The sequence below is a fragment of the Zootermopsis nevadensis genome, unplaced genomic scaffold (genome assembly GCF_977971745.1).
Source record: "Zootermopsis nevadensis isolate Lab colony 2312 unplaced genomic scaffold, Znev_1.0 Znev_ptg000025l, whole genome shotgun sequence".
Classification (NCBI taxonomy): domain Eukaryota; kingdom Metazoa; phylum Arthropoda; class Insecta; order Blattodea; family Termopsidae; genus Zootermopsis; species Zootermopsis nevadensis.
This window is the reverse complement of record NW_028259157.1, coordinates 4,478,045-4,504,075: the sequence shown is the minus strand read 5'-3', so window position 1 is coordinate 4,504,075 and position 26,031 is coordinate 4,478,045. Positions and strand designations below refer to the sequence as shown.

The window sequence follows — 26,031 nt, the reverse complement described above, 5'->3', positions numbered from 1 at the left end:
ACAAATAATATTGGTTTGTTATTGTTATACTCATTTGCATAATGTAAGTTACCAGCATCTAACTTTCATCATTCTTTTGCTTTGATTGCAGGATGGATTTACCAAGTATTTCTGTTTCCTTTATTTATGGGTTAGTTAAGCAACAGAACAACACTGTGTCATTGATGTTCCATCTCCAACTCGTCTCCCTCTGTCATGGCTCTTATTGGCCAATCATCCAGCGCTGTCTGACCCAGTCCTCTATCTATCACTATATCATTTATCAACATCCTAACCACAGCCATTTATATTCTGAAGATGGGAGGAAGTATGTTCTTCCAGAATGTTAGTAGACCACTGCAAGACTATATACAATGCAACAATTCATATTCTTACCCAACTGTGTAATTTATATGAGTGATATTCCTTGATAATTCTTGCAGTCGGCTATATTGCCACTTTTATAAATAAGTGTGCAATAGACTCCTGATTACCCGGGAGCAGATTAACTGGGGTATATCTGGTTGAAATGAAAATTATAAATTAATTTAGAAAAATCTGTTTTAAAAGTTGGAACATTTAAAAAGAAAGGAATAAACAACATTGACATTATTCAACTTATTATCATAAGTCAATTGTCGCTAAGAACCTGAAGTTTTCGCAACCAACCCTGATAGTTGGGAGTCTACTGTAATGCAATAATGCGCTACTTCGATGGTGCAGCAATTCTTCCTTCCTTCTGACAGTTGATAGATTTGCAGACTTTTTATCTTCTCCTTTGGATCAGTTCTGCCAAAATCTGAGAGCACTTGGATACTTTCCGTTGTATCTCACCAAGTTGCTGGTAATTCCACACAGGTGTAATCAATTAGACCTACAATGTATATAAACATACTAAATAAGGGAAGTTAATGAAAAGGATATTGGCAAGGGTGTGGGAGTTTGTGGGGAGATGTATTTCAGACCAACATCAAAACATAAATAATCCAGTGATGAATAATTTACCAGTTGAAATCATATGTTTTAGTGTTCAGTATTTCTACTGGTATTGGGTAAAGGTGTCATCTAATCTTTGTGTGCACAAGAGACAATGGAAAGGTGCTCTCTTTTGGAGTACATTGTCTTTCTAAAAGTACCACATCATGGGAGATTGACACCAGCAACCAAAGGAGTAACAAATACCACAATCATACAAGGTACCTAATTATATATTAGGGCATTGTTGCATTAATGTGATCTGAAGTAATTGTTGAATAGCTATAACAAAATCAATAAGAATGAGAGTAGGAATGGCTATAACAATATGAATAATACAATAAAATAGCAATGATCTGTGGGCCCACTGTTTTTTTAAATGCAATAGACATACATACAAAGGTGGGCTTTTTAAGTATTCTTTGTCCAAATTAGAGCACAAACACTTAGAAAGCAGTAACAGTTTTGTTTATGGGTTAGGGGATAAGAATATAAAATAATAGTATGCACAGAAGTTGGTCGGTTTTTCCCATCGGTTGTCAGCGAGACTGATTAAAATATTGATTTAGTATGTCCCCAAAATGCTGACTCACAAAGGCTTGAACAGCTTTAGATTATTTATTTGCTTATATTTTGTACTGCTCTGAATGTAATCAGACCTGGGGGGGGGGGGGGTGTATACTGTGTATTTACTGTGTGGATTGAGCAATAGTTAAGTATCCCCATACGAGTTTCATATCTAGCTCGCTGAAGGTAGCAGCAAAGTGGTTAGCGCCTCTGGTTAGTATTCGGGGTCAAATGTCGGCTATTCTGACAGGTATTTCGAAGTTTCTTCAGTCTTTTCTGACATGCAGGTTACGCCAAACCGCTTCTTTCCATACCCTTTCCAACTCCTTGTATACCCTATCATTCGACGCTATATAATCTGAGCTACTGACAGCGTCCTTAATTTAAAAAAAAACTACATAAATATTCCAACCGACATCAATCTATGGAAAAAGGTTCTTGGATTGAAAGCGCCCCTTTCGTTCACGCAATCCTTGCCGAGGAGGTACATAATCTGTGCACAGCATCCAGTTCAGTTCGGTATTGTCCGTAGGTTCTGTTGGTAAGGAGCATGCGTCAAGTTGTTTTCAAAAAAGCACGATTGTGAAGTGGAAACGCCGTGTGTATTGCCTTGTTTTTAAATGTTTCAGACCAGGCCCACTTTCATAGAAAATATCCTGTGTTCATTCTTATTGAGTGGTTGATATTCGCGCTACCTACGCCAACCAATTACGTAAGTTCAGCCACTACATTTGATGTATTAGGTAGAGAGGAGTGCAGGCCTATGTGTTCTGTTTGAGGGGAAGATCAAGATTGATGTATGCGCTCCCCCCTCCCCCAATGCCCGCAATAAACAACCGAGCGATATATGAATACGCATAAAACAAAAATTTAGCTTATTCCAACCCAATTTATGTCCCCATTGGAAGTGGTTATAAACGTCACGACCTTTTCTTTCGGCCTAAGTAATTTTATGATGAAAAGGATCGTTTTGGTTAGGGTTGAAGTTTTCTTTCGCTTGTAACGAAGCAATATTAGAGTTTCAGAATCTTTCTGTTCCTCAAATACTTGTTAAATATGTGCTCAGTGGTTCACAACTTTTAGCCTTGTGATGGCATTGCCACACATTCCTGTTGCTTTTGTTTTTGATGTTGAAATTCTGAAGTTGTATTTATTGCATTTATATTTAAATGTTGTGCCAAAGTCTGAAATATGCATTTAAATTGTCAAATGGGTCAAGACTCCCTAGAAAAGGTTGGAAAGTATGTGTATCTTGCTGTTCTTATGAGTCAGGCAGTGTTTTTTTACAAAAGCTGTGGTAACAGAATCCTGCTGTTCAGCACTGATAACAGCAAAGTCATGATCGTGATATACGTAGTTCATATCGTCACAGCATTCTTTTAGTCATCCACTCATCTTGGTCTCTGAAGTTGGTGCTTTCCAAGAGATTTACTCCTACTGTAACTGCAAAATCATTTCTTGTTTCTTCCATCCATTCTGCGTGTTCAGAACATTTGTATCAAATGTTCCTCTCTTATAGATACAGAAGAGGAAAATGCTGGGATATATATTTCTTCTGGTACTTCTTGGCATACTTCATTTGCAAGGTGATGGTTAAACGTTTTATATATATATTTGTTGTTGTTAATTCTGTGAAGAATGGAAGATGTCCAAGGACCTTTGTAATTTGTACAGTATATAAATGTTGGGTAACTTAAATCAAGGATGTTAGAATGGGTATGCATGTAGCTCCGTTGGGAAGCATTAGTTATTTGAAAAAGCAAGAAACAGATTGCATATAACATTAAGAATTAAAAATGGATCTTAAAAAGTTCTAGGTGATGGGGATGTGAAGTAGACTGAATTTGAATTGGCTCAAGATAAGAATTGCCATTATTAGTAACTCTGTATAATTTAGGTCACCGATTTACTCTTTAAAATAAAGATGTCATGACTACAGTTTAAGGTGACTGAACTTTAAATCTGCAGGTTCTCAAGCCGTAAACTGCTACACATGTTCCTCATATAATGGAAGTGATGTGAACTGTGAAGACCCGTACAATCCCGCTATGTCGACATACACTGAAAAATGCATGGTACCTAAACAGGGCCACATAGGCACATTCCCAGCTAACTTCTGCATCAAAATTGTGGGAAAGAATGGTAAGTTAACCCTTTAATGTCTAATGAGGACAAGTCTTCAGGCTTTCACAATGGTTTGTACCTAATTTTTTTACCATTGTTGGGTGGACTTAGCAGTGTTGTGGTGGTTTTTCCACTATTCTGTAGCAAGGAACTATAAATATTGACATTAGGCCACTGTTTAGTCAGTTTGCCTCAAAGGAGAGTCACATTCTCTGAAGCGTTACCCAAGCAGTCCAATATGACACAATGTTCTCATCCAAAAATGGAGACAGGACTAAGATTAAATGATTTAACTGCTGACAAAGAGTAAAATAGTAGTTTTTCAGAACTATAGCCAATAATGATATAATAATATTTATTTGAGTGAGTCTTTCCGGTATAACAGTCGAGCAGCTCTCATGCCATGGATGCATTTTGTTCAGCTAAATTTCATCTAGGTTCTACTGTATCTTGACTACATTACAGTGGACACGTGGGAACTGATGGTGATTCGTGCCTGTGTCATGAAGACAATGGACACCCAATGTGGAGTGTTTCGCTATCAGGACTATACAATGACAGGCTGCATCCTTACTTGTGACTATGATGGTTGCAATATGGGGAGTCATGTTGGCCCTCACCTGCCACTTCTTGGGACTACAGTTATCTGGTTAATATTTAAATATTACACATAAGAAACTGTTCTCAGAGTTGAATCCCAGTGATTTTTACTGTTTTATTAAACTGTTCTTTTAATCACTTCTATGATACAGGATACTTTTTTTTAAATTATGGATATAATTGTTGTATAAAAACAGAGGTAAGTTGCCTTTTATTGTAGCTAAGAACCATTTGGTGTCATGTCCTTTTGAGTAACATATTCACATCAAAACATGTAAGCTATTAACAAACTTATACCAACACACAGTTGTACTGCAGTAGGTCTTGATGACATTTGTGATTGCAGTGATTCCCCCCCCCCCCCCCCCCCCATTTTTAATTAGACTGGTAAAGTAAATTTGTCCCTCATGCTTAACTAAGCACCACACTGTGCGGGGGAATGGAGGTATAGCTCCACTATTTCTTGACATCAGCACTAGATGGAGATTAGTAATCAGCTTCAGTCCACTTTGCCCCAGGGAAAGAACTCCCAGTTCCCACTGGATGGAAGGCTAGGTGGGTCCCAGACACAGTAACTAAGGGAAAAATTCTTTCTCCTGCTGGGAATCAAACTCTGGTTGTCAAGACTGTAGCCTAGTCATTGTTCTAATTGAGATTGCACTACTTTAAGAAGTATTTCACAGTATGTGTTGAAATGTATTTGTTTTGATAGTTCATTCTTTTCTCTCTATTCATGTTTGTAATTTCCTTCACAAATCTTCAGATAAAATAGATTAGACATATATTCATAACAGTTTTGTAATAGGTCAAACAAAATCTTGAATATGTAGGATTTGAGTTTTTCACGGCAGTGACTATGAAGATTGTTGTGCCGTGTAGTCTGGTAGAAGTTCACCAACGTTTCAGAGGTCCTTGCTGCCTCCACCATCAAGGTGATGTGTCATGGTGGTTATCACTTCTTCTTCTTATTCATGGAGTCTTGGGTTTGAGTCTTGAACCAGAGGGTGGCTGTCTTGATTGAGGACTCTCTTTGTTTTTCTTAGTCTACACCACACAAAATTCCATGGAACACAGTTCTATCCCATCAGCCAAACACTGTTTTGATCAACAACAAACATCGTAATCCTATCACTCAGGTAAGTGAAAGGATGGTATCTGTGAGAAAATTTTAAAATTCACTAAACATTTCTTCATGAGGCACTTCTTAAGATTGCAATAATTTACTTAAAACTCTGCATCCAAGCAGTAATAATAACATTTTGGTGGCTGTACTTTTACACACAAAAATTGCACTTCATGACATTCATTCCACTATTTGAGATGATTACTTTTAAAATAATTATGTTGGAATCACTGCTTAAGTGGTTAGTTTTAGTAGTTTAGTGTTATTATGAGATAATTTTCTTTGGACACTGCCCATTGTTTGCAGTTAACATTATGGTTATCTTGCATTTATAGGGTTGCCAACTACATTGTGTACATAAATATATATTTGTATATTATCCCATGTTTATAGTTTTTCTTGTGTGTTATATGAAATTTCAACATGTTAAGCCTTAAATCGTTTCATAAAGTTATATTATGTGAGAATGTAAACTGGACTGATATGAAATTTGAAGTTTTAATGGCTGTGAGGATGTTGATGATGTCCTTCTGGGTTTTGGCACCATGACTCAGGATTATGTAGATTAATTTAAGTAGGAAAGAATCTTCAGGTCAGACAGTCCTGTCCACAGCAAATAATATTCTGAACCAGAAGATCTGGCAGCCCCATGCATTCACATTTGTGCACGTAACCCATTCCTACATAGTTGTGAACATTAATTGTGCTATCACGACCTGTAATACAGCCTGGTTTCCAAGTATTTTGACCGTGTGCAGGAATGTGTAGAATGTATCAGACTGAGATCTGGACAGGTGGCTTTAAAATATCAGTATTCATATATGTAATTATGTATGTATTATATACCACTAGTTTCATAATGTTAATTTATATATTACTGTTATTTACATTTTTTCTTCGGGTGTTTTACAGTAATTACATGAATAATAGATTATCATACCAAATGTAAAACATTCCAGAATTACATTTCAAAGTCTGAGATACCAGTATAATTTTGTTTATACAATATATATTTGAAAAATATGGTTTATTACAGTTTTAAAACAGTATAACAAAATAACTTAAGTTGCATGGTTCTATATATATATAAAAACTACACAAGCACAGGATGATTGCAACAGTTGATGTACCACTTCAAAACAGCCATAAGAATATAAATTGGCTCCTTGTTCCCAATACTGACTGAGCACATTGGTTGGTAGAATAGATTATGTGGATTATGTATGTGTGTGTGTGTGTGTGTGTGTGTGTGTGTGTGTATATATATATATATATATATATATATATATATATATATATGCATGGATGCAAGTGCATGCATGCATGCACACACACACATACACACACACACACGTGCACGCTAATAGGCATTGCTGCTTACAGTTATCACAGTAAACTTATATTTAAGTTCCAACAAAGTAATCATCCCAAATCAGTGGTTTACATATATACATTTTTTTCAAAACTTTCATTGTTAATCAATTTTCATCCCATAAGTTGTCTCCTTATGACAGGAATATTACAGACCCACTATGGTCATAATGGCATCAGATGTGTTAACCTGTATAATAGAATACAGGATTTAAAGGCCCATATGATGGGGCTGCTAACTGGACTATAAATCCAGGGTTTAAAGGTTTAGCAGAATGCTGCAGTGACACATGGCCATTTGGACTGCCCATAAGCCATTGTGTGCAGCTGATAAAGTTTAAACTTGCAGAAAATTTTTAATTGTTTTACCCTTCAGTGTCATCCAATGTACATAGGATGCCTGTTGTTTTTTCACATGTTCATATCCATTATACACAGCAAATAAAGCACAGCTATAACTTCCATTTAATCTCTTGTAGTCACATAATTTTAATGGTTATTTTTGTTATAATACTTCAAAGAGTAAAATGTAGGGTTATGATTCATGTATGGCTAGTTGTTGTACATAGATCAATGAAATCATCTGATTCTCAGAGGCATTTACTATTTCATATGTTTGGTGGGACCATACATCAATTATTTATAGATTTCAAAAAAACCTATGACTCTGTGAAGAGAGAAGTGTTATATAATATTCTTATTGAATTTGGTATACCAAATAAGCTAGTGAGTCTAATAAAAATGTGCTTAAATGAAACCTGTAGCAAAATTCGAGTAGGTAAATATTTATCTGAGACATTCTTCATCAAGAACGGTCTAAAACAAGGAGATGATTTGTCTCCCTTGCTCTTTAACTTTGCGCTAGAATATGCTATCAGGAAAGTCCAAGATAGGCAGGAGGGTTTGCAATTGAACGGGACACATCAGCTATTGGCATATGCTGATGATGTTAATTTATTGGGGGATGATATGAATACAATAAAGAGGAATGCAGAAGTTTTACTAGAGGCTAGTAGACAGGAGGGGCTAGAAGTAAATTCAGAAAAAACTAAGTACATGTTAGTATCTCGTCATCAGAAGACAGGCAGGCAAAATTATCTTAGGGTAGCTAATAAGTCCTTTGAAAGGGTTACAAAGTTCAAATATCTGGGAACAGCAATAACAAATGAAAATGACACTCATGAGGAAGTTAGGAGGAGATTAAATTCTGGAAATGCTTGCTACTTCTCAGTTCAAAATATTTTGTCTTCCCATCTGATTTCTAAGAACCTGAAAATTAAAGTGTACAAAACAATACCAATCTTACCTGTTGTTTTGTATGGGTGTGAAACATGGTCTCTCACTCAGAGGAAGGAACACAGATTGCAGGTGTTTGAGAATAAGGTGTTGAGGAGGATATTTGGGCCTAGGAGAGAATATGATGGGGCATGGAGAAAACTGCATAATGATGAACTTAAAAATCTGTACTCCTCCCCGAGTATTGTCAGGGTGATTAAATCGAGAAGAATGAGATGGGCTGGGCATGTAGCGCGCATGGATGTGACAAGAGGTGTGCACCGGGTACTGGTTGGGAAACCTGAAGGGAAGAGACCGCTGGGGAGACCTAGACGTAGATGGGAGGATAATCTCAGGCGGGATCTATGGGAGATAGGAGTTGAAGGAAACTGGATTTTGTTTCCCAGGACAGGGTCCGGTGGAGGCCTTTGGGTTCGGTAAGCCATCTAGTTAGTTAGTTATATGTTTGGTCCACAGTTTTATGCTTTTGTGATGGTATTACCAATTACTAGAGGACTTTGTTATAATTATAAAATTTAAATCCCATACAGCATTGAAAGGTTAACAATTAATGTTATAAATAAAGTATTTCTGCAATTGATTGTCAGAGTTAAGTTTCTTCATTATTATGACACAGGATAAAGGTTTGGATTTTGGTAAGGCCAGTCACTGAGCATATTTATGTTTTGTGACATGAAATCTCTCACAGCCCAGAAACACAGAAGACATGAATACTGAAAATATTTAATGTCTACTGAATGGATAAGTTCTATTCAGTTCATACTAAGGTATTTCTAAATTTAGAAACCAATAAATATGTATAAAAATTGTCTTTGTAGTTCAGATGCAATTTGATATTACTTGCATTTTGTCTTTCCATCAAGCAGTTTTTTCCACAGATCAAACTGTTCATGAAACTTCACCATGTGTATACTTATTCCCTTTTGAATATTGCAGGCATTCATAGCTACACGTTTGTTTAGGAACTCATTTACATGTGTCCGTTTAATTTTCACATCCTGAGCCACTATTCCTGTTATGAAAACATCTTCCAGCTTGAGGTATGTCTTACCTAAGGCAGCGGTGTATAAATCGTGAATCACATCACCAGTCATGAGATATGCTGGGCCTGTGGTGAAGTCAGGGAAAGTGGCTGGTTGATATTGGTTGGGTGAAATATAATACTTGGATTTCTTGTTTCGGATAGGCTTCCACCTTTTCGCAAGGCGTCCAAAAATGGTTCGCTTATCCTTGGCATGTTTCTCTATGAAACTCAGCAGTTTAGGTATGTTTATGAACATGTCATCGTCTGTCTTAAGAATGAAGTTAATGTGATTGCAGTAATTGTCGACCCATTCCAGTAAGGACACTGTTTTAAGGGTTAGGTTGTTGTAGGAATCGAGGAAATGGCCACTTATCAGATCACCATAAAGTCTGTTTTCATCCCTCAGCTCCTGAACAAGCTGTGAATCCTTGCTAGAACCAAGAAGGAATGCTATGTTGAGATCACTGCGCTGCCTGTAGTGACCCCACGTCTGTCTGATGGCCATACGAGCATCTTTGTGACTGGGAGCAGATGTAATGGCTACTAGTAGTTGCATGTTTTTGCCCAGATCTGGGCAAAGTTCAACATTTGAGATATCATAACCAGACTCATATAAGTATTTGGTCAAGATCCCTTGTTCTGCTCGATCTGATGAGGTGGCGTTGCTGTTATTGGAAGCCGCGATGCTTGGAACCTGCTCCTTGGATGAGATTTTCTGAATTACTTGGTGGACTACTTGGTGAACTACTTGGTGAGTGGTCGTGTTGTTTGAGGGAGCCTCAGAAGCCACAGAGACAGCAGCTACACCAGGTACATATGCTGTGGTGTTTGCACCTTGTGTTGGTGCTGAAGAAATTGTCTCATTCCCTGCAGCAGGTACACTTTCAGAAGATGTTGCCAAATGTAACGTCATGAATGTACGTGCCGGAGCTGCAAACAAATTGTATGCAATTGAATTTAAATTTTTTTGTATAAATATCACAAAATTGTAGAATACTAATATTAGCATACAAAGTTGTCTGCTTTGGAATGGATTCCCTGTTAACAGTCATTGACTCGTAGACTTAGTCCTTTTGCAGAGAAATGTTCCTTTTCGTAAGAAAAGCATTCTGTTAATTTTCTTCCCATATTATTTTTAAATACTGGATTAAAATAAAGATTGATAGATTTATTTCATTACAGTTTTAGTTTTAGTCCACTTTTTGATGAATTTATGTTGATTCTTGCTTCTGTAAACAGGATACATTTATTGAAATTTGAACAGTAGATCTAGAAACAGGGACCGTGTCACTACACATTACAAAATGAGCAGATTTTGCTAGCAAAACTACATATTCATTCATGCATTAAAAAAATCCACATTATTAAATTGGTCTTGTGACAAAAATGGATAGATTTTGTGCTGTAGGAAATTGAAAGGTACGTGCCACTGACTGAATTCTGTTATCCATCTTACGTGGAGATTTGTTCTGCTTGAAAATGTTAAGTTTTGTTTCTGTCTATCATAGGGCCACAATTTTGAAATAGGCTTGTGCACAAAAAGAAAGTCTAGTTCAGTTTGTAATCTGAACACACAAGCCATTGCTTTTAGTTATATTTTCTGTGCATCACCTATAGTCAGGAATCTGTAAATAATTTTGAAAACTTTTTTCCCGCGACTGACAGAATTTATTATTATTATTCCCATATACGTATTCTCCTAATGTAAATTTTGTTGAAGTTTTTAGACAGAGTGACAACAATTACGTTTGATATTTCAGTAAATAAAAAAAGAAGAAAAATAGTATACTTTCACACTACCTGTATCAACTACATACATTAAACATTTATCATTGCTGCCTTAAGAGAAAAAGGCAGCTAGAAATGTTTGAAGATTACATTTGAAATTAAGGGTTTTGCCACCACTGCATGGGACATCCTCTGGTTGCGTGTGAAGGAGAAGGTTAGCCACAAATCTACTGAATAACCAGCCATGGACAGCTGACAAGGGGTGGTCATCTGGACTCACTGTCTCTTCGTACATGGTATATTGAATGTAGTAATGAACCTTCTGGCTGCATGAGAATCTGACCACTTGATGGTATGGCATGGTGCATAAGCATAAAGACAGACTTCCCTCTTTTTAAACAGTCTACATGAAAAATAACTGAAGATTTTATGACCATAAATTTTAAAATCCTAATTCAATATACTGTTAGAACATTTTGAGTAAGAAGAGACCCTAACTATGAGCCTATACTGATGACGAAACTTTCTGAAATTATGTTATTTGAAATATTAAATATAGATTTGTAACAGTCTGCAAAATATACATATCTTGGATGAGCTTCCCCAACATCTTCCTGCCTTGCTCTCTTAAATGTGGTCACTGCAGTTTGTGTTACCACACAATCATTATCATGTCAGTGCAGTTCCCTTGCCAGGGGAGGGACTTGATACTAATAAATCAGGATACGACTTCTAAGTTAAGTGTGGCATAATAAAAATTAAAAGTCGTCCGTTGACATTAAACATGCAAATACTAGCAGAGTACCGGCAGTGTTACAGCGGGGAAATTCGAGAAATTAATATATTTTGTATCAATATTTATTGCCCGAAAGCTCTCCATATGTCTGATCATTAGATACATATGCTGAATATCACAGAAAATTATTATTATTACTATCATCGTCATATCTAAACGCGACATCTTTAACGGGAATCGAATCAAGGAAAGTTTCTCGAGGGCGTGACCTTTGTTTCCTCGAATCAAACAACTTTGGTCCTAGCACCGTTCTTCTGTCATGCTAATTTCCAAATTACAGAAACCATCTTTACCGGGAATCGGACCTAGAACAGTTTTCTATTTTACTCTTTTTCTGTAATCTTCTCTTCGGAAAAGACATCTTTGGTCTTGGTGCCGTTCTGCTATCGTGCTTATTTTTTGAGTTACAGGAACCGCCCTCTCGAACTCAGGACGCTCTTCCGGCCTTTCTGTATTGTCTTCCTGGTCTCAAAGAATAAGCATGTCACGTTTGGTGCAAATCGGTTTATCCGTTCTCGAGCTGGAAGTGAACATACATACAAACCCACAATTTCAATTGGTATATATGTATGCAGAATGCAAAATAATACGTTCAGTCTGCATGGATATTTTATCATCAAAAATTGAACAATGAATCGATTTCAAGGACCACTAATCCGCACCTACGGATGATTTTTTTATATGCAGAGATTCGAACTGCTATTATGAACGCGCTTACAGAATTATCTCGTAATATTGACCTTATTTACTTTATCGAAAACAAAACTATCGATGCCCATTGACGATATATATCGATATGAGCTGTCTGAAGAATGATTAACGAAGCGTCTGTTCAGGAAGGAAGACGTGTTGAATTTTGTGATGTGCTTCAACCTTCAGATTATCGTATTAAGGATTGTCTCGGTAAGCAAAATCGAATAACGGTATATAGTTTGTAGATGTTTCAGTGAAACCACAATGGCTGCATTTTGTTTAAGGTCCTGTAAATGTCATTTAGTAAACTTTTCAGGAAAAAATTCTAATATCCCATAATACTAGTTACTTTTTAGTTTCTGTCTGCGAACTATGCAGTTAGGTGGTAACTACAGCTTCTTCGCATTCGGAAAGTATTGTATTCTAATCAATGAAGAACCCAATTAAATGCCAAGAAATAATGTTGACATTTTCGCATGTCTTAGTAGCATGAGCTTGGACACGATGAATAGATTCACTTTGTTAGCAGCATCAATATCGAAAAGGCAACCACGCGAATTTACAGAGCCATTTAGTGCAGGATACTGCAGGAAACATTAGACTTTTGTTAAGCTCGTTTTTCTTAAAAGGTTTAGAATATCAATAAAATTGTTTACGAATTTCCGTATCATGACGATAACTTACTGTGTCTGAACTATACTGTTGTGACATTGCTTAAACATAGGCCTGTATAAAAATTATGCTTGAAACATTTTTCATGTTAATTACAAATAATGATGACAAGAATAACATTGGAGTTTGTCAACTTCCAGAGAATTAGAATTGATTTTAGCTGAAATTCTGCATTAAGAACTAATAATATCTTACACTTATTTCTTTGTGATTGATGAGTGGACTGAAAATACACTTGGGTTCGTGTTTTTACACAGGCCTACATAGCAAAGTTACTGCACTATTTATTCTGTTTCGTGATGGGAAGTGTGTTGTTGCCTTAACCTCTAATAGCGTCTTGACTGCATTTCTAGAAAATGTTAACATTTGTTTGTTATTTATCTGTGGGAAATTATCGGAAGTAATTACTGCGACTCGGGGAGTTTTCCTCGTGTTGTAACGTGGAAATTCCAGTGAGACAGCTAAGGCAAACGTGTTCAACAGAAATGGGCTTGTAAATTTACCGTGTTTATACGTGTGCCCCGGACCTATTGACAGAAGTAATAATGGATGCGTAAATTCAAATGGGGCACTTCAAGAAACACTGAAGGCCCTTCATCTATATTGAAAGGAACATATGCAAGAGGAGTTACAAATACAGAATGGTTAAGCCACTCATGTAAGACGTAACAGCGTGTTTAAATCTGTACTGTGATTGCTATTCGATTACCACCCAACCGTTATAAATCTCTCTCCTGCAAATACTTCTCGAGTCCACGTTAAAATGTTGACTGCACTTTAACACGTGCAGTCAACATTAAAAAGCAGATAAATTCTTACCAGAGTAAGACTCAAAGAATAAAATGTTGGGAGGAAGTCAGGAGTGAGATCAAATGGATAAGGATATCATGAATCCTAATAATCCTAACGGAGACAAAGAAGAAAACCATTGTTCTTAGAAGACAGAGGGATGGGTTATTTAACAGACATCCGGTAACATTATGTCCTTAACATCATATATATAATGTAAAAGATCGCCATATGGTTAGCACCATTGCTTCGTATTGAGAAGCTCTGGGGTTCGATTCTAGGTCCAGAGGTCTTGACTGAGGTGGATTATAATTTTGCTCGGTAAAACACTCGCGGCGAGCGTAAGCCTCAAGTATCTGGCTAACAAAGCCTGGATGCATTTTATCTGATCGATTCTGCTGTGTTCCATTGTATGGAGTACCACTGAACCGCGAAAGAAATACAGTACTTTTTATTTTTCGTTTTTCAGTGTCAGCCGTGCTAACACGGTTAACATGAACGCTTTACCCCTATAGGCGGAAATATTAAGAGACAATTCGCAAAATTCGTAATTAAATACGACAGATGTGTTCACATTACGATTTGTTACAGATATGAAGACGAGTTTACATTAGACATTTCTGCCTCTGAAATTCACTTGCGAAAGTATGAATGGTAAACAAATAATGTTTTATAAGCAAATGGAATTTGCATTCTATGCGTGTGAAATGTTGCTTAAAACAAATCAGTACCCATGTTAATAATTGACAAGTTGGCGTTTTCGCTGGTAACACTCATGAAACATATGTACGATTAACCAACTAGCATATACTCATTCATGTATCTACAAGAATAACTAACAGTAAATTCCTTTATTGTGGGATTTTACTGCCTACGTTCATAGCAACAGGTCTTTAATTTTGTGAACGATATATCCCTTGGCCAACGTTACAGAAATTACCACTCACATACTTGTAGCTGAAATACTTGAATCTACTGCACTGCCACCAGTTAGAAAGTTAGTTGTGTGCCACGGTTTCTGATCTGTATAAGCCTTTTGGTACATATGTTGCTCAACGACTTATTTCATTACGACTACGTAGGCTTAAGCGTTATCGTATCATAATTTAAATTTTTAAAGCTAGTAATGGTAAGTTCGTATCTCGAAAATACCACGATTTACCATTACAAAAATTAACTGGTTAACGCTGTGGAAAGTAATACTAACTGTTTACGACGAGAATCATACGAAACCCATACATACAAAATGCTGTGATACTTGTGAAAGCAGATGGTATACATATAGTTATAACTCTGCTTTTCAGGATTAAATCTGTCGGATAACTAGGAGCCATATTTTAATCAGAATTCCTGGTTTAGGTCATCAAACCCAGAGTGTGTGTATTTCCATGGTGTTATGTAAGGATCCAAACTGTACGTACATCTCATATTGGAATAAACTACCATGTACAAAGACTTCAATGGCCTGCATATATTTAGAAGCCCTTCTTCGGTATGGTAACTGAAGTAAAAGTGTCATAAAATATTGGTGCTCTATTGTAGAGGCCTACCGGATGCTGCATTTAGCTGCAGGCTAATGTCCCCTTCACTGACCAACCCCATCTTCACTGATCGTGAGGTATACCCAGCCCACATGGTTGTCTGGATCTCGCGTTACGCTGTAGGCCCCCTTTACCAGTCATCTTCATCTAGAGCAGGGGTTCTCACTCTTTTTCGCTGGCGTACCACTAATTCTAATTTAACACGTTAAATATACCACTAACCAAATGCGTCCAGGGAAAATTTATTTCTGTTAATATTACCTTTTGATTTTCTTATTTAGTTCGCGTACCAATCAACATTGGCTCGCGTGCCATAGGTTGATAAACTCTGATCTAAGAGGCATAGCCTAAGCCACGCGCACAAACAGGACAGACATTTTAATGTAAAAGCGAAATTAACTGGAAATGTTAATAGCCGAAGACGTTCATTGACAGTTCTTGTCCAGTCCCCTATATCGGCCCTTTCGTTTCGTCTACGTCACTACCTTGGGGGATGGAACGAAAACGCATATACTACGTAAGCCAAAAACATTACCGACACAGGAACTGAGACAGTTCATAAGATATACTGCTGCTGGGAAATAATGCTTGCACTATGGACAGTGTATCTTTTTTGCCTTATAATTATAACGGACGTGGAACACGTAGATTCGTCCTGCATCGATATACCTGCATCCTCCCAGGCATTTCACATGGATGGGATGGACTCAGCCGTCCGCTCAGTTATTCTTTCGGCTCCATTGTTTGATTGTGCCTTATTATGTTAGTCATCCACTAATCAGTGACGTGTGATGCATTGAATAACGATAAAGAATAAGACTGGGAATTTTAATGAACTCTTTCCGCTTGTGTTTATGACATGCAGCTGACACTTCTGCACGCGATTATTTGAACATTATATAAATTATACTTAAGTCAGAACTGAAGTGTAAATCGATTAATCTTATAATAGGAAGCAATTATTTATTATAGTAATCGCATAAAGTTAGACATATCTATGACGTGCATCTTGCAACGTGTTAGAATCAAGTCGGGGGAAAAATAACAAACAAAATGCGTTTACTATGCATGGGATATGCAGTCGGTTAAGAGAATAATGTTTCGTGCAGCTCTTGTGCTTCATTATGACACTTCATATCGGATTTTATAGGTTAATGATATTCGTATATTGGTTTCTTGTTCAGTAACCACGTGTGGTTTTAATAAGTATGTTAAGCGTAAATCTTACGTTTACATCATTACTCGTTACCAAGACTCGTGATGCCTGGTTTCTTCTAAGGAAGATATTTAAATAAATTTAATCTGGTGGGTAGACTATCCGCATTGCATTTTCAGTAAAATCTCTTCGACAGAATGACAGGATAGTACATTTAAATAAACCGCGGTAATTTCAGTCCATATCCCTTTTGATTCATCATTCATTATCTCAGCTTATTTGAGGCTAAATTAATGAACTCCACGTAAAAGGTAATTCTTGAAAGATCGATAGTTATTCAGCTTAAACCAATGCTGGCGGATAATACTAAGATGTATATTGCACAAATAGGTCCTAATAACGGGCTTTGTGACCACTGTGTTTAACCTTCGTGTTCAGTAAAAGCAGGGATTTCTTTACCAGCTGAATAACTACCATCTGCTTAAGAAAATCTTCTACCGTAGAGTTAGTTACTTAGAGAATGAGAGGATAAATTTGAATTAAAATCTGAAAGGGATATGAAAGCAGTCGAATCGTATTTTAGGACACTAGTCCCGCATTTGCCAGCAGGTACTGATGAAACGCGTTGGGTTTTGCTAAGACGATTCTGTTCCAAAGAAAGATACATCATCCTGATAATTAATATAAAAATCACCTTTAAAACGTCTACCAGACTACACGACACAACTCAGAAGACAGCCAACTCCCGAGAATCACTGCAGTAGGTTGGGGCCTCATTTTCAACATTCCTAAATGTAGGACTGTTAGAAGGAAACACGTGGCAAGTCTGGCCAGACGAAACTAGCGCTGCTGTATAACATGGAAAATCTCTTCATGTCATCAGAACCGGATGTCCTTTAATAAAAGCTTGTTACGATAAGAGACGCAGCTCTAGACTCCGTCGCTTTGCGGAAGTGTTTGTTGGAAGGTCCAGGTTGAGATCTATAGGCTATTGGTTTCTGGGAAAAGAATGCACGACATGCTTCAGAAGGAGCTGGTTTCAAACCCACCCGATCCACTTGTAGGTGTCGTTGGTCACTGCACAGAGTCTTGGTGTGATATTAGATCCCATTCTATTGAAAGACTTTTTTGGACATTAGAAATAGTAGGACGGAAAATACTACGAAATAGGTAATAACAAGAGAATAGAGAAAAATCTGAGGAGGATCTTCAATATTTGTTTCGCCCAAATATTATTGCAGTGTCTGATCGAGAAAGATGTGCGGGGCATGTAGCACGTACGGGGGAATGATAAATGTTTTCAGGATTTTGAAAATGTCAGCCCTAAATGTAGAAGCAGTACGTTTCTCCTCTGATATATACTGCAAGCCCTCACGGCGTTACGATCCAGAAGAATAACAATTCTTTTTATGTAGTACGAATGTGTTACCTGGCGCCGTGGACTGGAACATTGTCGACGAGGCGTAGAATAAAGAGTATACCACTAAACACACCAACAAAGCTGCACACGCCAGAGGACGGAACACGCGCACCTGGTACGCCATGGGCTGAAAAATAAGGAAGATGTTGTATCGATATATATGATTATTCTGTATGAACCCCTTTGATGCTAGTTCTTAATTAACCTCTTGAAGTCGAAGTCAGTCTACATAATATGTAAGAACTAAGTCCGTACCTCAAAGAGAACACAAGACTTTACCATTACAATGATCAGCTTGTTAATGCTGTTTAAGGAAATGATCCCTGTTTACACTGAGAATTATACGAAACATACAAATGCAATATACAGTTACTGGTTGTTAAAGAAGCTGCTACCACTGGGATTTAAATGGTTAAAGAACTCTCTTCGGTTAGCATATTTATTTTCATGGTAACGTGTAATTTATATAGTTCAAAATCTATGGATAATAAATAAATGGCTCTCACTTCTCTTACAAACGCAAAATAAATCCGCACATCTACTCAGTTGACTCACGTCATCCTTTGTAAAAGTTCCAGCGCTCTGCATTGACGTCTTCTTAAAATAACCGGTGATCATTTTATAAAATCATGCACTGTCTTACACTGTCGGGACACTCGAACTGTAATCTTGAATTCCGCTGTTTTTATCCCCTTTGATGTCCTGTAATTACGTCTTACGGTTAACAGATGCCCCTTATCAGGAATTCTATTACATGTCTTAAAGATTAAATATCTCATAACCAAATCTGCGTCAGAATGTACTACTGGAACTAAATAGTAAAATAATAGGGATTTATAATAATTACAATAAATATTTTTGTGATAGGTGTGTTCCAGTTTGGCTTTCGTTACACCTAGAGCAACGAAAGACTTCCTTCATTTCATATTGTCAAAGTTATATAATCAAAGAAGGGATAGTATCTTGAAACAGGCCACGACATTTTCCTCTGCAGTATTCTACAATTACGTTTTCATCTCGCACTACATTAGAAATTTCTGAAATTGACTTTAAAATCTCTGACCACTAATCAACTAGTATTATTATCTACTGTGAAGAGGATGACTAATTTACTATAGAAATTCTGAAATTTTGGTTCTTAGAAATAATAAGTTCTGGAGGATACTTTATGCCAATTTAAAAATTACGTTTTTTAAACACTGTAATTTTTTATTTGTAGCCTGTTTCGCACAGTGCAGATGCACTGCATTTCGTTCCTTCCAGGAAGGAAATGATTTATGAAACGGCATTTAGAAGTCTAAATACTTGTACAAGAGGCAAAAAGGAGCGCCTGGAAGGAATATGCAAAGTGGAAAATCTGTAAAAGAATTGAGCATTTACGTTCGTGAATTCAGATTTTTTTGCATTATTTGTAACTGCACATTTTCAACACGAAAAGTTTCCATCTCCTTAGAGGCCGTCTTCCTCTCGGTTTCCTTCCTCTTAAATTATTTAACTACAGTTTTTCATCTTCATAAGTCAGTCTGCACAGTGTCCAATGGTAGGGAGGCTGTGAATAATGAATTGGAAAGGATGTGCATGGAAAGGAAATGCCGTGAAAAATTGATGTGCCATCAATGCATTTTCCTCGAAGGACTGGGGAAACTCGGTCAGACAGTCGACCTTCGGATCTGAAATTGAAACCCAGGCCTCCAGAATACGAAGTAGATCCCACCTGACCGCAACTTTCTATGACCTGTTAGAGTGGTTAAGTTTTTAAACGCCTAGTCTGGCACATCACAATAATTTAAAATGGTGATGCTGATATAATGGAACATTATGCAGATGTAAGAGAATGTATAGCGCGATCTGAGCTCTTGAAAGTCACCTCTGTATAAATAAAACCTTCAAAATACTAATCAACTGCAGGTTAACCTCGTCACTCAGACGTACTGACATAGAAACACACACCGAACATGTAATAGACGTGTGACGTAGTCTAAGTCAAGAAGACGTTTCACAAATCATTTAAAAGTAAATATATGCAATAATTAACAAACCTATCAATTAAGCTGTTTACGAGGTGCGATCGGAAAGTTTCAAGACTGCGCGTATAAAAACCCGTACACTTATCTCAGGTATTAAATTCATCCATCACCCTCGAAGTAGTTCCCCTGGAAGTGAACACAACGATCCCAGCGCCGCTGCCAAGCCTGGAAGCATCCCTGGAAATCTTTCTTTGTAAGCCTGTCAAGCACCATCTGCGATTCTGCCTGAATCTCTTGCCAAAGACTCGCCAAAACGGCTACGGAAACCTATGAAATGCTAAAGCAAGCATTTGGGGAGTCCGCAATGGGTCGTGCACATACTTTTGTGTGGCATTCACGTTTTAAAAATGGCCGAACCTCTGTCGATGATGACGAGCGTTCTGGACGACCATCTTCGAGCACAACGCCCGAAAATGTTACGAAGATTCGGCAGGCCATTCACGAAGATCGACGTTGTACCATCAACGACTTGTGCGACATTGTTGGGATAGGCTATGGGACCTGTCAGCTGATTCTAAAGGACGGAAGCGGCCGTCAAAGTGGCGCAACCACAACTGGCTGCTGCATCATGACAACGCGCCAGCGCACACCGCCCTCAAAGTTCGGCAGTTTTTGGCCTCAAACACCATGGCCGTCATCCCGCACCCTCCTTAGCTCCGTGTGACTTCTTCCTCTTCCCAAAGATGAAAATTCAGCTAAAGGGAAGGAGATTTGAGACGATAGAAGAGATTCAGGCAGAATCGCAGATGGTGCTTGACAGGCTGACAAAGAAAGATTTCCAGGGATGCTTCCAGGCTTGGCAGCGGCGCTGGGATCGTTGTGTTCACTCCCAGGGGAACTACTTCGAGGGTGATGGATGAATTTAATACCTGAGATAAGTGTACGGGTTTTTATACGCGCAGACTGGAAACTTTCCGATCGCACCTCGTATTTAAGCCACTGGCACTCGTAATGGAATAGGAAGATCTAGCCCCCTCCCCCCCCAAAAAAAAAAACGAAATTAATTTCAGTACCCTGTAGTCCTGTATGAAAACTTGGCTCAGATGTAGAGAATTGTAATTTTGCCTGTTTTGTGTGCTTTTGAAATTTGATCTCTCACTGTAATGAAATAATGTAACCTTAATTGATAATGTTACCGTAATAAAATTCAGATGAGTTAACTGCAGTGATTTGTCTTAATAAAGCACAGTATAGTTTTAATTAAACTGAAAGGAAGTTTTCGATTCATTTGTAACCATTCATTCTGAGAAGCATTTGCTCAACAGTTATAAGAAATGAATGTTTGCTCAGCTACGTGTAAGTTCACCTCTTTCCATTGGAACGTGCGAACAAGTTTAACTAGCTGACGTGTTATTAGTAGTATTAATTATCAGTCAGCGACATGATTGAGCCTGCTTCTTTCCACTTGTTAGTGATAAGAGGTCTCTATTTACATTTTGTTGTCATTGAGATTCTTCATTTAATGCAATTAAAGTACAACACGAGGAATGTCCTAATTTATATGAAGCTTCTAATTTTGTCTCATATATTGTGGTAGAAAAAAAATTGACAGTGGAACCACGGCTCCGGAGAATCTGACGTAAATACGTCTCTGTATTTAAATTATATTTAAGCAATAAATACAATGCAAGGAAGGTAGCTGAATGTAATGAAATGTAATGTCAAAATTATCTAGTCTACGACGCACTTCTTCTACAAGCGATTCACAGCTCAGCTCTTTCCGCAATAACGAAAGCGGATCGTTGACGGCAGTAATGTAACACAACAATGCCGAGTAAACAGATGACGTTTCCTAGGTAACATAACAATGCACGCAAGCTGACCTATGTTGTCGGTCCATATTTACACATTGTTGATATGGATCTTACACGTTAGGTAACAACAATGCCGAGTAAACACGACGTTCCATAGGTAACCATTGTTGTCGATTTGTTGATACTGATCTTACACATTTTCGTTCCACGTTTTCCTTTCACTTTTTTGCCGAATGACCCTTCCGTATAGACGTATTTACGTCAAAAGAAAGAAACGATGCTGGGAATAATGTTTAATTAAGTAATAAAATGCTACCGGCAAAGAATTTTCGTACTGTTCAGTATACAATTTGATAACAAAGAACTCGTAAAGACAATCATTGTTACAAGCACATTTGTGTGTAATTAGTGTAGCGTATAATTTTATGGAGATCTTAGATTACAGATGACGCTTCACTTCCCCTTTTTGGATGAATTTCTATGCAGGATGGAATAACAGGAAGAATGGAGTGGTTGCATGACATGGATAACGAGGGACAAAGCGTCCATGTTGATTGTGTTAGACCTGCTAATCTTTGAAAAACGAAGAATTAAGTCTTACTTTCGTGGTTTATTCTTACTTCAGAGAAGCAGAAGCGATCAGATGAAATGCATCATTATCCAGCTCGAGCAAGCCAAGTTTTGTCAGCTAGATGAGATTTAAGCTCTTAGCGAAGTGACAGTTTATTTTGCAAAAAAGTTATAAGACTGCGACGTTGCGAGAACCACCTGAAGTTGTTACCTGTTGTAATACTAATAATATCGTGCAACCAATCATACTATACTAGAGCAAAACGCTCCTTTCGGAGCTCTTTCTTGTTGAATAAGTTTTTCTACGTGTGTTGTTAATATGTTCTGGTTTATCAATGTAAGTCTTCCTTCGCTTTTCTTTACTTGTTAAATAGTTCTGATGTTTTAGTTCTTTACGTCGCTGTTCAGAGGCCAACTGTTCTTGGTCAGTCAACTTTCTACGTCCAGCTCCACCCTTGCAAATCTTCGTCTTAAAATCGATCATAAAGTCAGTTTTCGTAATCGTAATATATCGAATGAGTAGTATGACTTGAATGAGTAGTATGACTTGAATGAGTAGTATTGTTAGTATCAGTTTACCTTGTTGGTCTTGGTCTTCTTTCACTTTTCTTCACGTTCTTTACGTCGCAGTTCGGAGGCCAACTGTCAGTCAAATCTTCATTTTCAAAAATGCGATACGCTGCTTGTGGAGCAGTGATCGTGCGATTTGTAGTTGGTGATCTCGTCGTTGTGAAGCGTTATTTGATGACGTCATTTCTTGACGACAAATTTTTTGACGACGACAAATCACAAATTTTATAGTATATAAAAAAGAAGAAAGATAGGTGTATATGTGTGTATATACTCATATGTTATTGGTATTGGGTAAGAAAGACTTTGTCAATAAGAATCACGTACGAATTATAAGCCCTTCACACAGAACACCAAATATAGGTCTGTATTGCCATGTATGTATTCCGGTTAGATTGTCATTTACCATACATAGGTTTCTTCGTGTAAGCCATATACCACATATCTGAACAATGCAACTTTGAAACCGAATGCACGCGCAATCGGAGGGGAACAGTCCTGATAGCAGAGCCTGATTGACAACTATCTCGTTCAGCAAACATCATATGACATTCAGCGCTACGGAGGGTCTGATTTTTGGAATATATCAAGATGGTGCTCAGTGACGGGACGCTAGCAGTGTTACACTTTCGAATTTTATTGCCATATGTCTAGCATTATAATGTGTGTGTGTGTGTGTGAGAGAGAGAGAGAGAGAGAGAGATATGAAGCAATTGATCAGCTCAGTCACTAAAGTAAGGACTTGCCAATTCGATGGCTGGGGTTCGATTTCTAATACGGATGATGGAACCTTTCTCTTCAACACGTCCACAACGACCCTGGGATATTCTCAGTCTCCCATCCAGTGTGTACCATGAGTTATCTTTCCGGGGATAAATATGATCAGAGTTCTAGAAAAGTTAATATTCTCTCAGCTGCACGAGAATTACTTGCTATTTATGGAACGTGAAGGTGCACTACAGTATTCATGCGGGCTCGCCACAAGCCCCTGTCACGTGCCAGCTTAATCCAATCCACACGGTCATATCCTGTGTCTTTTAAGAAGTGCAAGGCCATCAAAGAGGACGCCTAACTCAATGTCGAAGCTTTATACACGTATAAAACAAATACAATTACATTTTTCGTAAGTGTTAATTTTTACATTTTTAGATAGAACACAGGACGGCAAGCGTTTCTGAACGGAACGCATTCTTCGAATTTAGTCTGTTCCTTAAATCTTTAGTGTATGTGGCTTTGATTTGTTACCGCCATTTGCAAATGTTTGAAGACACATTTATGACGAATTTTAACTATTTTTTTATTATCACTTCGTCCTGTGATGTCAGCGTTTATGTTTAGACCAATTTTCTTACAAGGCCAATGTCTTCCAGGCGATATTTTTTCTCCAAATAAATCATCATCAAATACGTTATATTTAGTTCCAAACCATTTGCATTGTCCGTCAGCTCATAAGTATTTGTATGAGTACTGAATGATTACGCGACTTTGCACTCCTTAATTTACACTACACTACTAGCCTCGTCCATTGCAGCTGCTAATTTGAATTCCCGTCTGGTTGAACAGAGCTCGGTCTTGCACAGATTTATTCCGTCACTGTCCACTTCCTGCAATTATAACTCCACTGACATATCGCAATGTCGTAACTGTGAAACGCAATCCACAAGATTTCTCAGGATACTCTGCCCCGGACATGTCGAACTCTTGTTTACTAATGGCCGCTTCGAAATGGGGCTTCTGTTCCGGTGGCCAACACTTTCACTAATTCCAAGCCTAAACTTAGGAAATCTATTTTTCGCTCCTCTATTGTCCCATAAAAGTAAAGTAAAGCTGTCCCACTATACGTCATGTAGCCGCTTGAGGGGAGAGGTGGTATCTATTATCCCACAAGCACGCGCAAATATGAGTTTAATTGAAACACATTTCCACTTCATTTAATAAAACATAAGACATTAATTTAAATTAAATATAAAAATCCGTAGGGTCCACGCAAATCGGGTCGGAAAAAACGTAGAGGGCCTCATGCGGATCGCGAGCCGCGAGTTTGGCATTCAATCTCTGTACGGATCTGACCACATTTGTTTGTTAGTGTATTGCTACTCGTTTCTTGTCTTTTTTACATTTTTTAAAGGAATGCTTTGCAAACAGTCTCATCATAAAATGATTAGTTATGTGTGGGGATTTGGAAAGTATGTGGAAGAAATTTGCCCGAAATTAACGAAGATGGAAACACGAAATGTCTCGAATACAAACCAGGCGTTTTAACCACTACCTCCAGTTAACTGTGGCAAATACGCCTATACTTCGAGTAATGGCTGCGAACTCCGACTGTGGTTTTCCGTGGTTAATCTCTCTAAACGCGAATGTCGAATTAGTAAGCCAAACTGAGCCACTGCAATTTCCTCTCCATCACATACATCATATTCGACGCCGCTGAATTTGTGCAATTGATAATAGCATGAGGAAATAAGGAGGAGACTAAATTCCGGAAATGCTCGCTACTCCTCAGTTCAGAATATTTTGATTTCTAAGACCTGAAGATAAAACATACAAAACAATAATTCTGCCTGTTGTTTTGTATGGGTGTGAAACATGGTCTCTCACTCTGAGGAAGGAACACAGATTGCAGCTGTTTGAGAACAGGGTATTGAGGAGGATATTTGGGCCCAGGAGAGAAGACGATGGGGCATGGTGAAAACTGCATAATGATGAGCTTAAAATTTGTATTCCTACCCCAGTATTGTTAGGGTGATTAAGTCGAGAAGAAAGATGGGCGGGCATGTAGCGCGCATAGATAGGACAAGAGGTGTGCCCCGGGTACTGGTTGGGAAACCTGAAGGGAAGAGACCGCTGGGGAGACCTAGACGTAGATGAGAGGATAATCTCAGACGGGATCTATGGGAGATAGGAGTTGAAGGAGACTGGATTTTGTTGGCCCATGACAGGGTCCGGTGGAGGGCTTTTGTTAATTCGGTGATGAACCTTCGGGTTCCGTAAGCCATCTAGTTAGTTAGTTAGATTATGGAGTTGTTAAAATGCTAATCAAGCCTGCTACAAGAGTATTTGTATCTCAGTCCGTGGACCTGCTACTGATGACTAACGGTTTCGTGGTTCTCATCAGGTTCTGCAAGAGTTTGCTTGAGTAAGATATTTAACAGGCCATGCCAGTTAAATTACACGATTTTCTCAATCCTGCCATTCGATGCTGTAGAATTATTTGATTAATAAAACATCATTACATATATAAAAAAAACAAATT

The 26,031-nt window shown here is 37.9% G+C and overlaps 3 protein-coding genes across 9 annotated transcripts in view; 2 read left to right on the top strand and 1 right to left on the bottom strand.

The window, feature by feature from the left end:
- The first annotated feature begins 944 nt into the window (after positions 1 to 944).
- On the top strand, positions 945 to 8,615 carry LOC110828225 (uncharacterized). The gene is made up of 5 exons (XM_022060745.2): positions 945 to 1,175; positions 2,151 to 2,233; positions 3,041 to 3,107; positions 3,490 to 3,663; positions 4,111 to 8,615. Exons 1-5 carry the CDS (start codon positions 1,070 to 1,072, stop codon positions 4,317 to 4,319), a joined length of 639 nt encoding a protein of 212 aa, XP_021916437.1. The 5' UTR covers positions 945 to 1,069; the 3' UTR covers positions 4,320 to 8,615.
- A 127-nt stretch (positions 8,616 to 8,742) lies between these two features.
- Positions 8,743 to 26,031, bottom strand: part of LOC110828234 (beta-1,3-galactosyltransferase 5) — a 32,831-nt gene continuing 15,542 nt past the window's right edge. For 2 of the 6 annotated variants that reach the window (XM_022060769.2, XM_022060768.2), the window contains 3 exons: positions 18,410 to 18,556; positions 17,864 to 17,981; positions 8,743 to 9,989 (listed from right to left, as the gene is read on the bottom strand). In XM_022060769.2, coding sequence (XP_021916461.1) covers positions 8,872 to 9,989; positions 17,864 to 17,981; positions 18,410 to 18,472 — 1,299 coding nt within the window. In that variant the 5' untranslated portion in view covers positions 18,473 to 18,556 and the 3' untranslated portion in view covers positions 8,743 to 8,871. Of the gene's footprint in view, positions 9,990 to 17,863; positions 17,982 to 18,360; positions 18,380 to 18,409; positions 18,557 to 26,031 lie in introns of those variants that run through there. The other 4 variants (XM_022060771.2, XM_022060772.2, XM_087356126.1 and 1 more) reach the window with 3 other exon arrangements.
- Positions 12,407 to 26,031, top strand: part of RhoGAPp190 (Rho GTPase-activating protein 190) — a 63,002-nt gene continuing 49,377 nt past the window's right edge. The window contains exon 1 of one of the 2 annotated variants that reach the window (XM_087356104.1): positions 12,407 to 12,486. The gene's annotated coding sequence lies outside the window, so the exon portion shown is untranslated. The remainder of the gene's footprint in view (positions 12,487 to 26,031) is intronic. The other variant, XM_087356105.1, reaches the window with a different exon arrangement.

Excerpts from the sequence above, each read along its gene's own strand:
- LOC110828225 (XM_022060745.2), top strand. The coding sequence starts at position 1,070 with ATGGAAAGGTGCTCTCTTTTGGAGTACATTGTCTTTCTAAAAGTACCA. Across the intron at positions 2,234-3,040 it reads TACCTACGCCAACCAATTAC|ATACAGAAGAGGAAAATGCT; the intron begins GTAAGTTCAGCC and ends CCTCTCTTATAG. Across the intron at positions 3,108-3,489 it reads TGGCATACTTCATTTGCAAG|GTTCTCAAGCCGTAAACTGC; the intron begins GTGATGGTTAAA and ends TTAAATCTGCAG.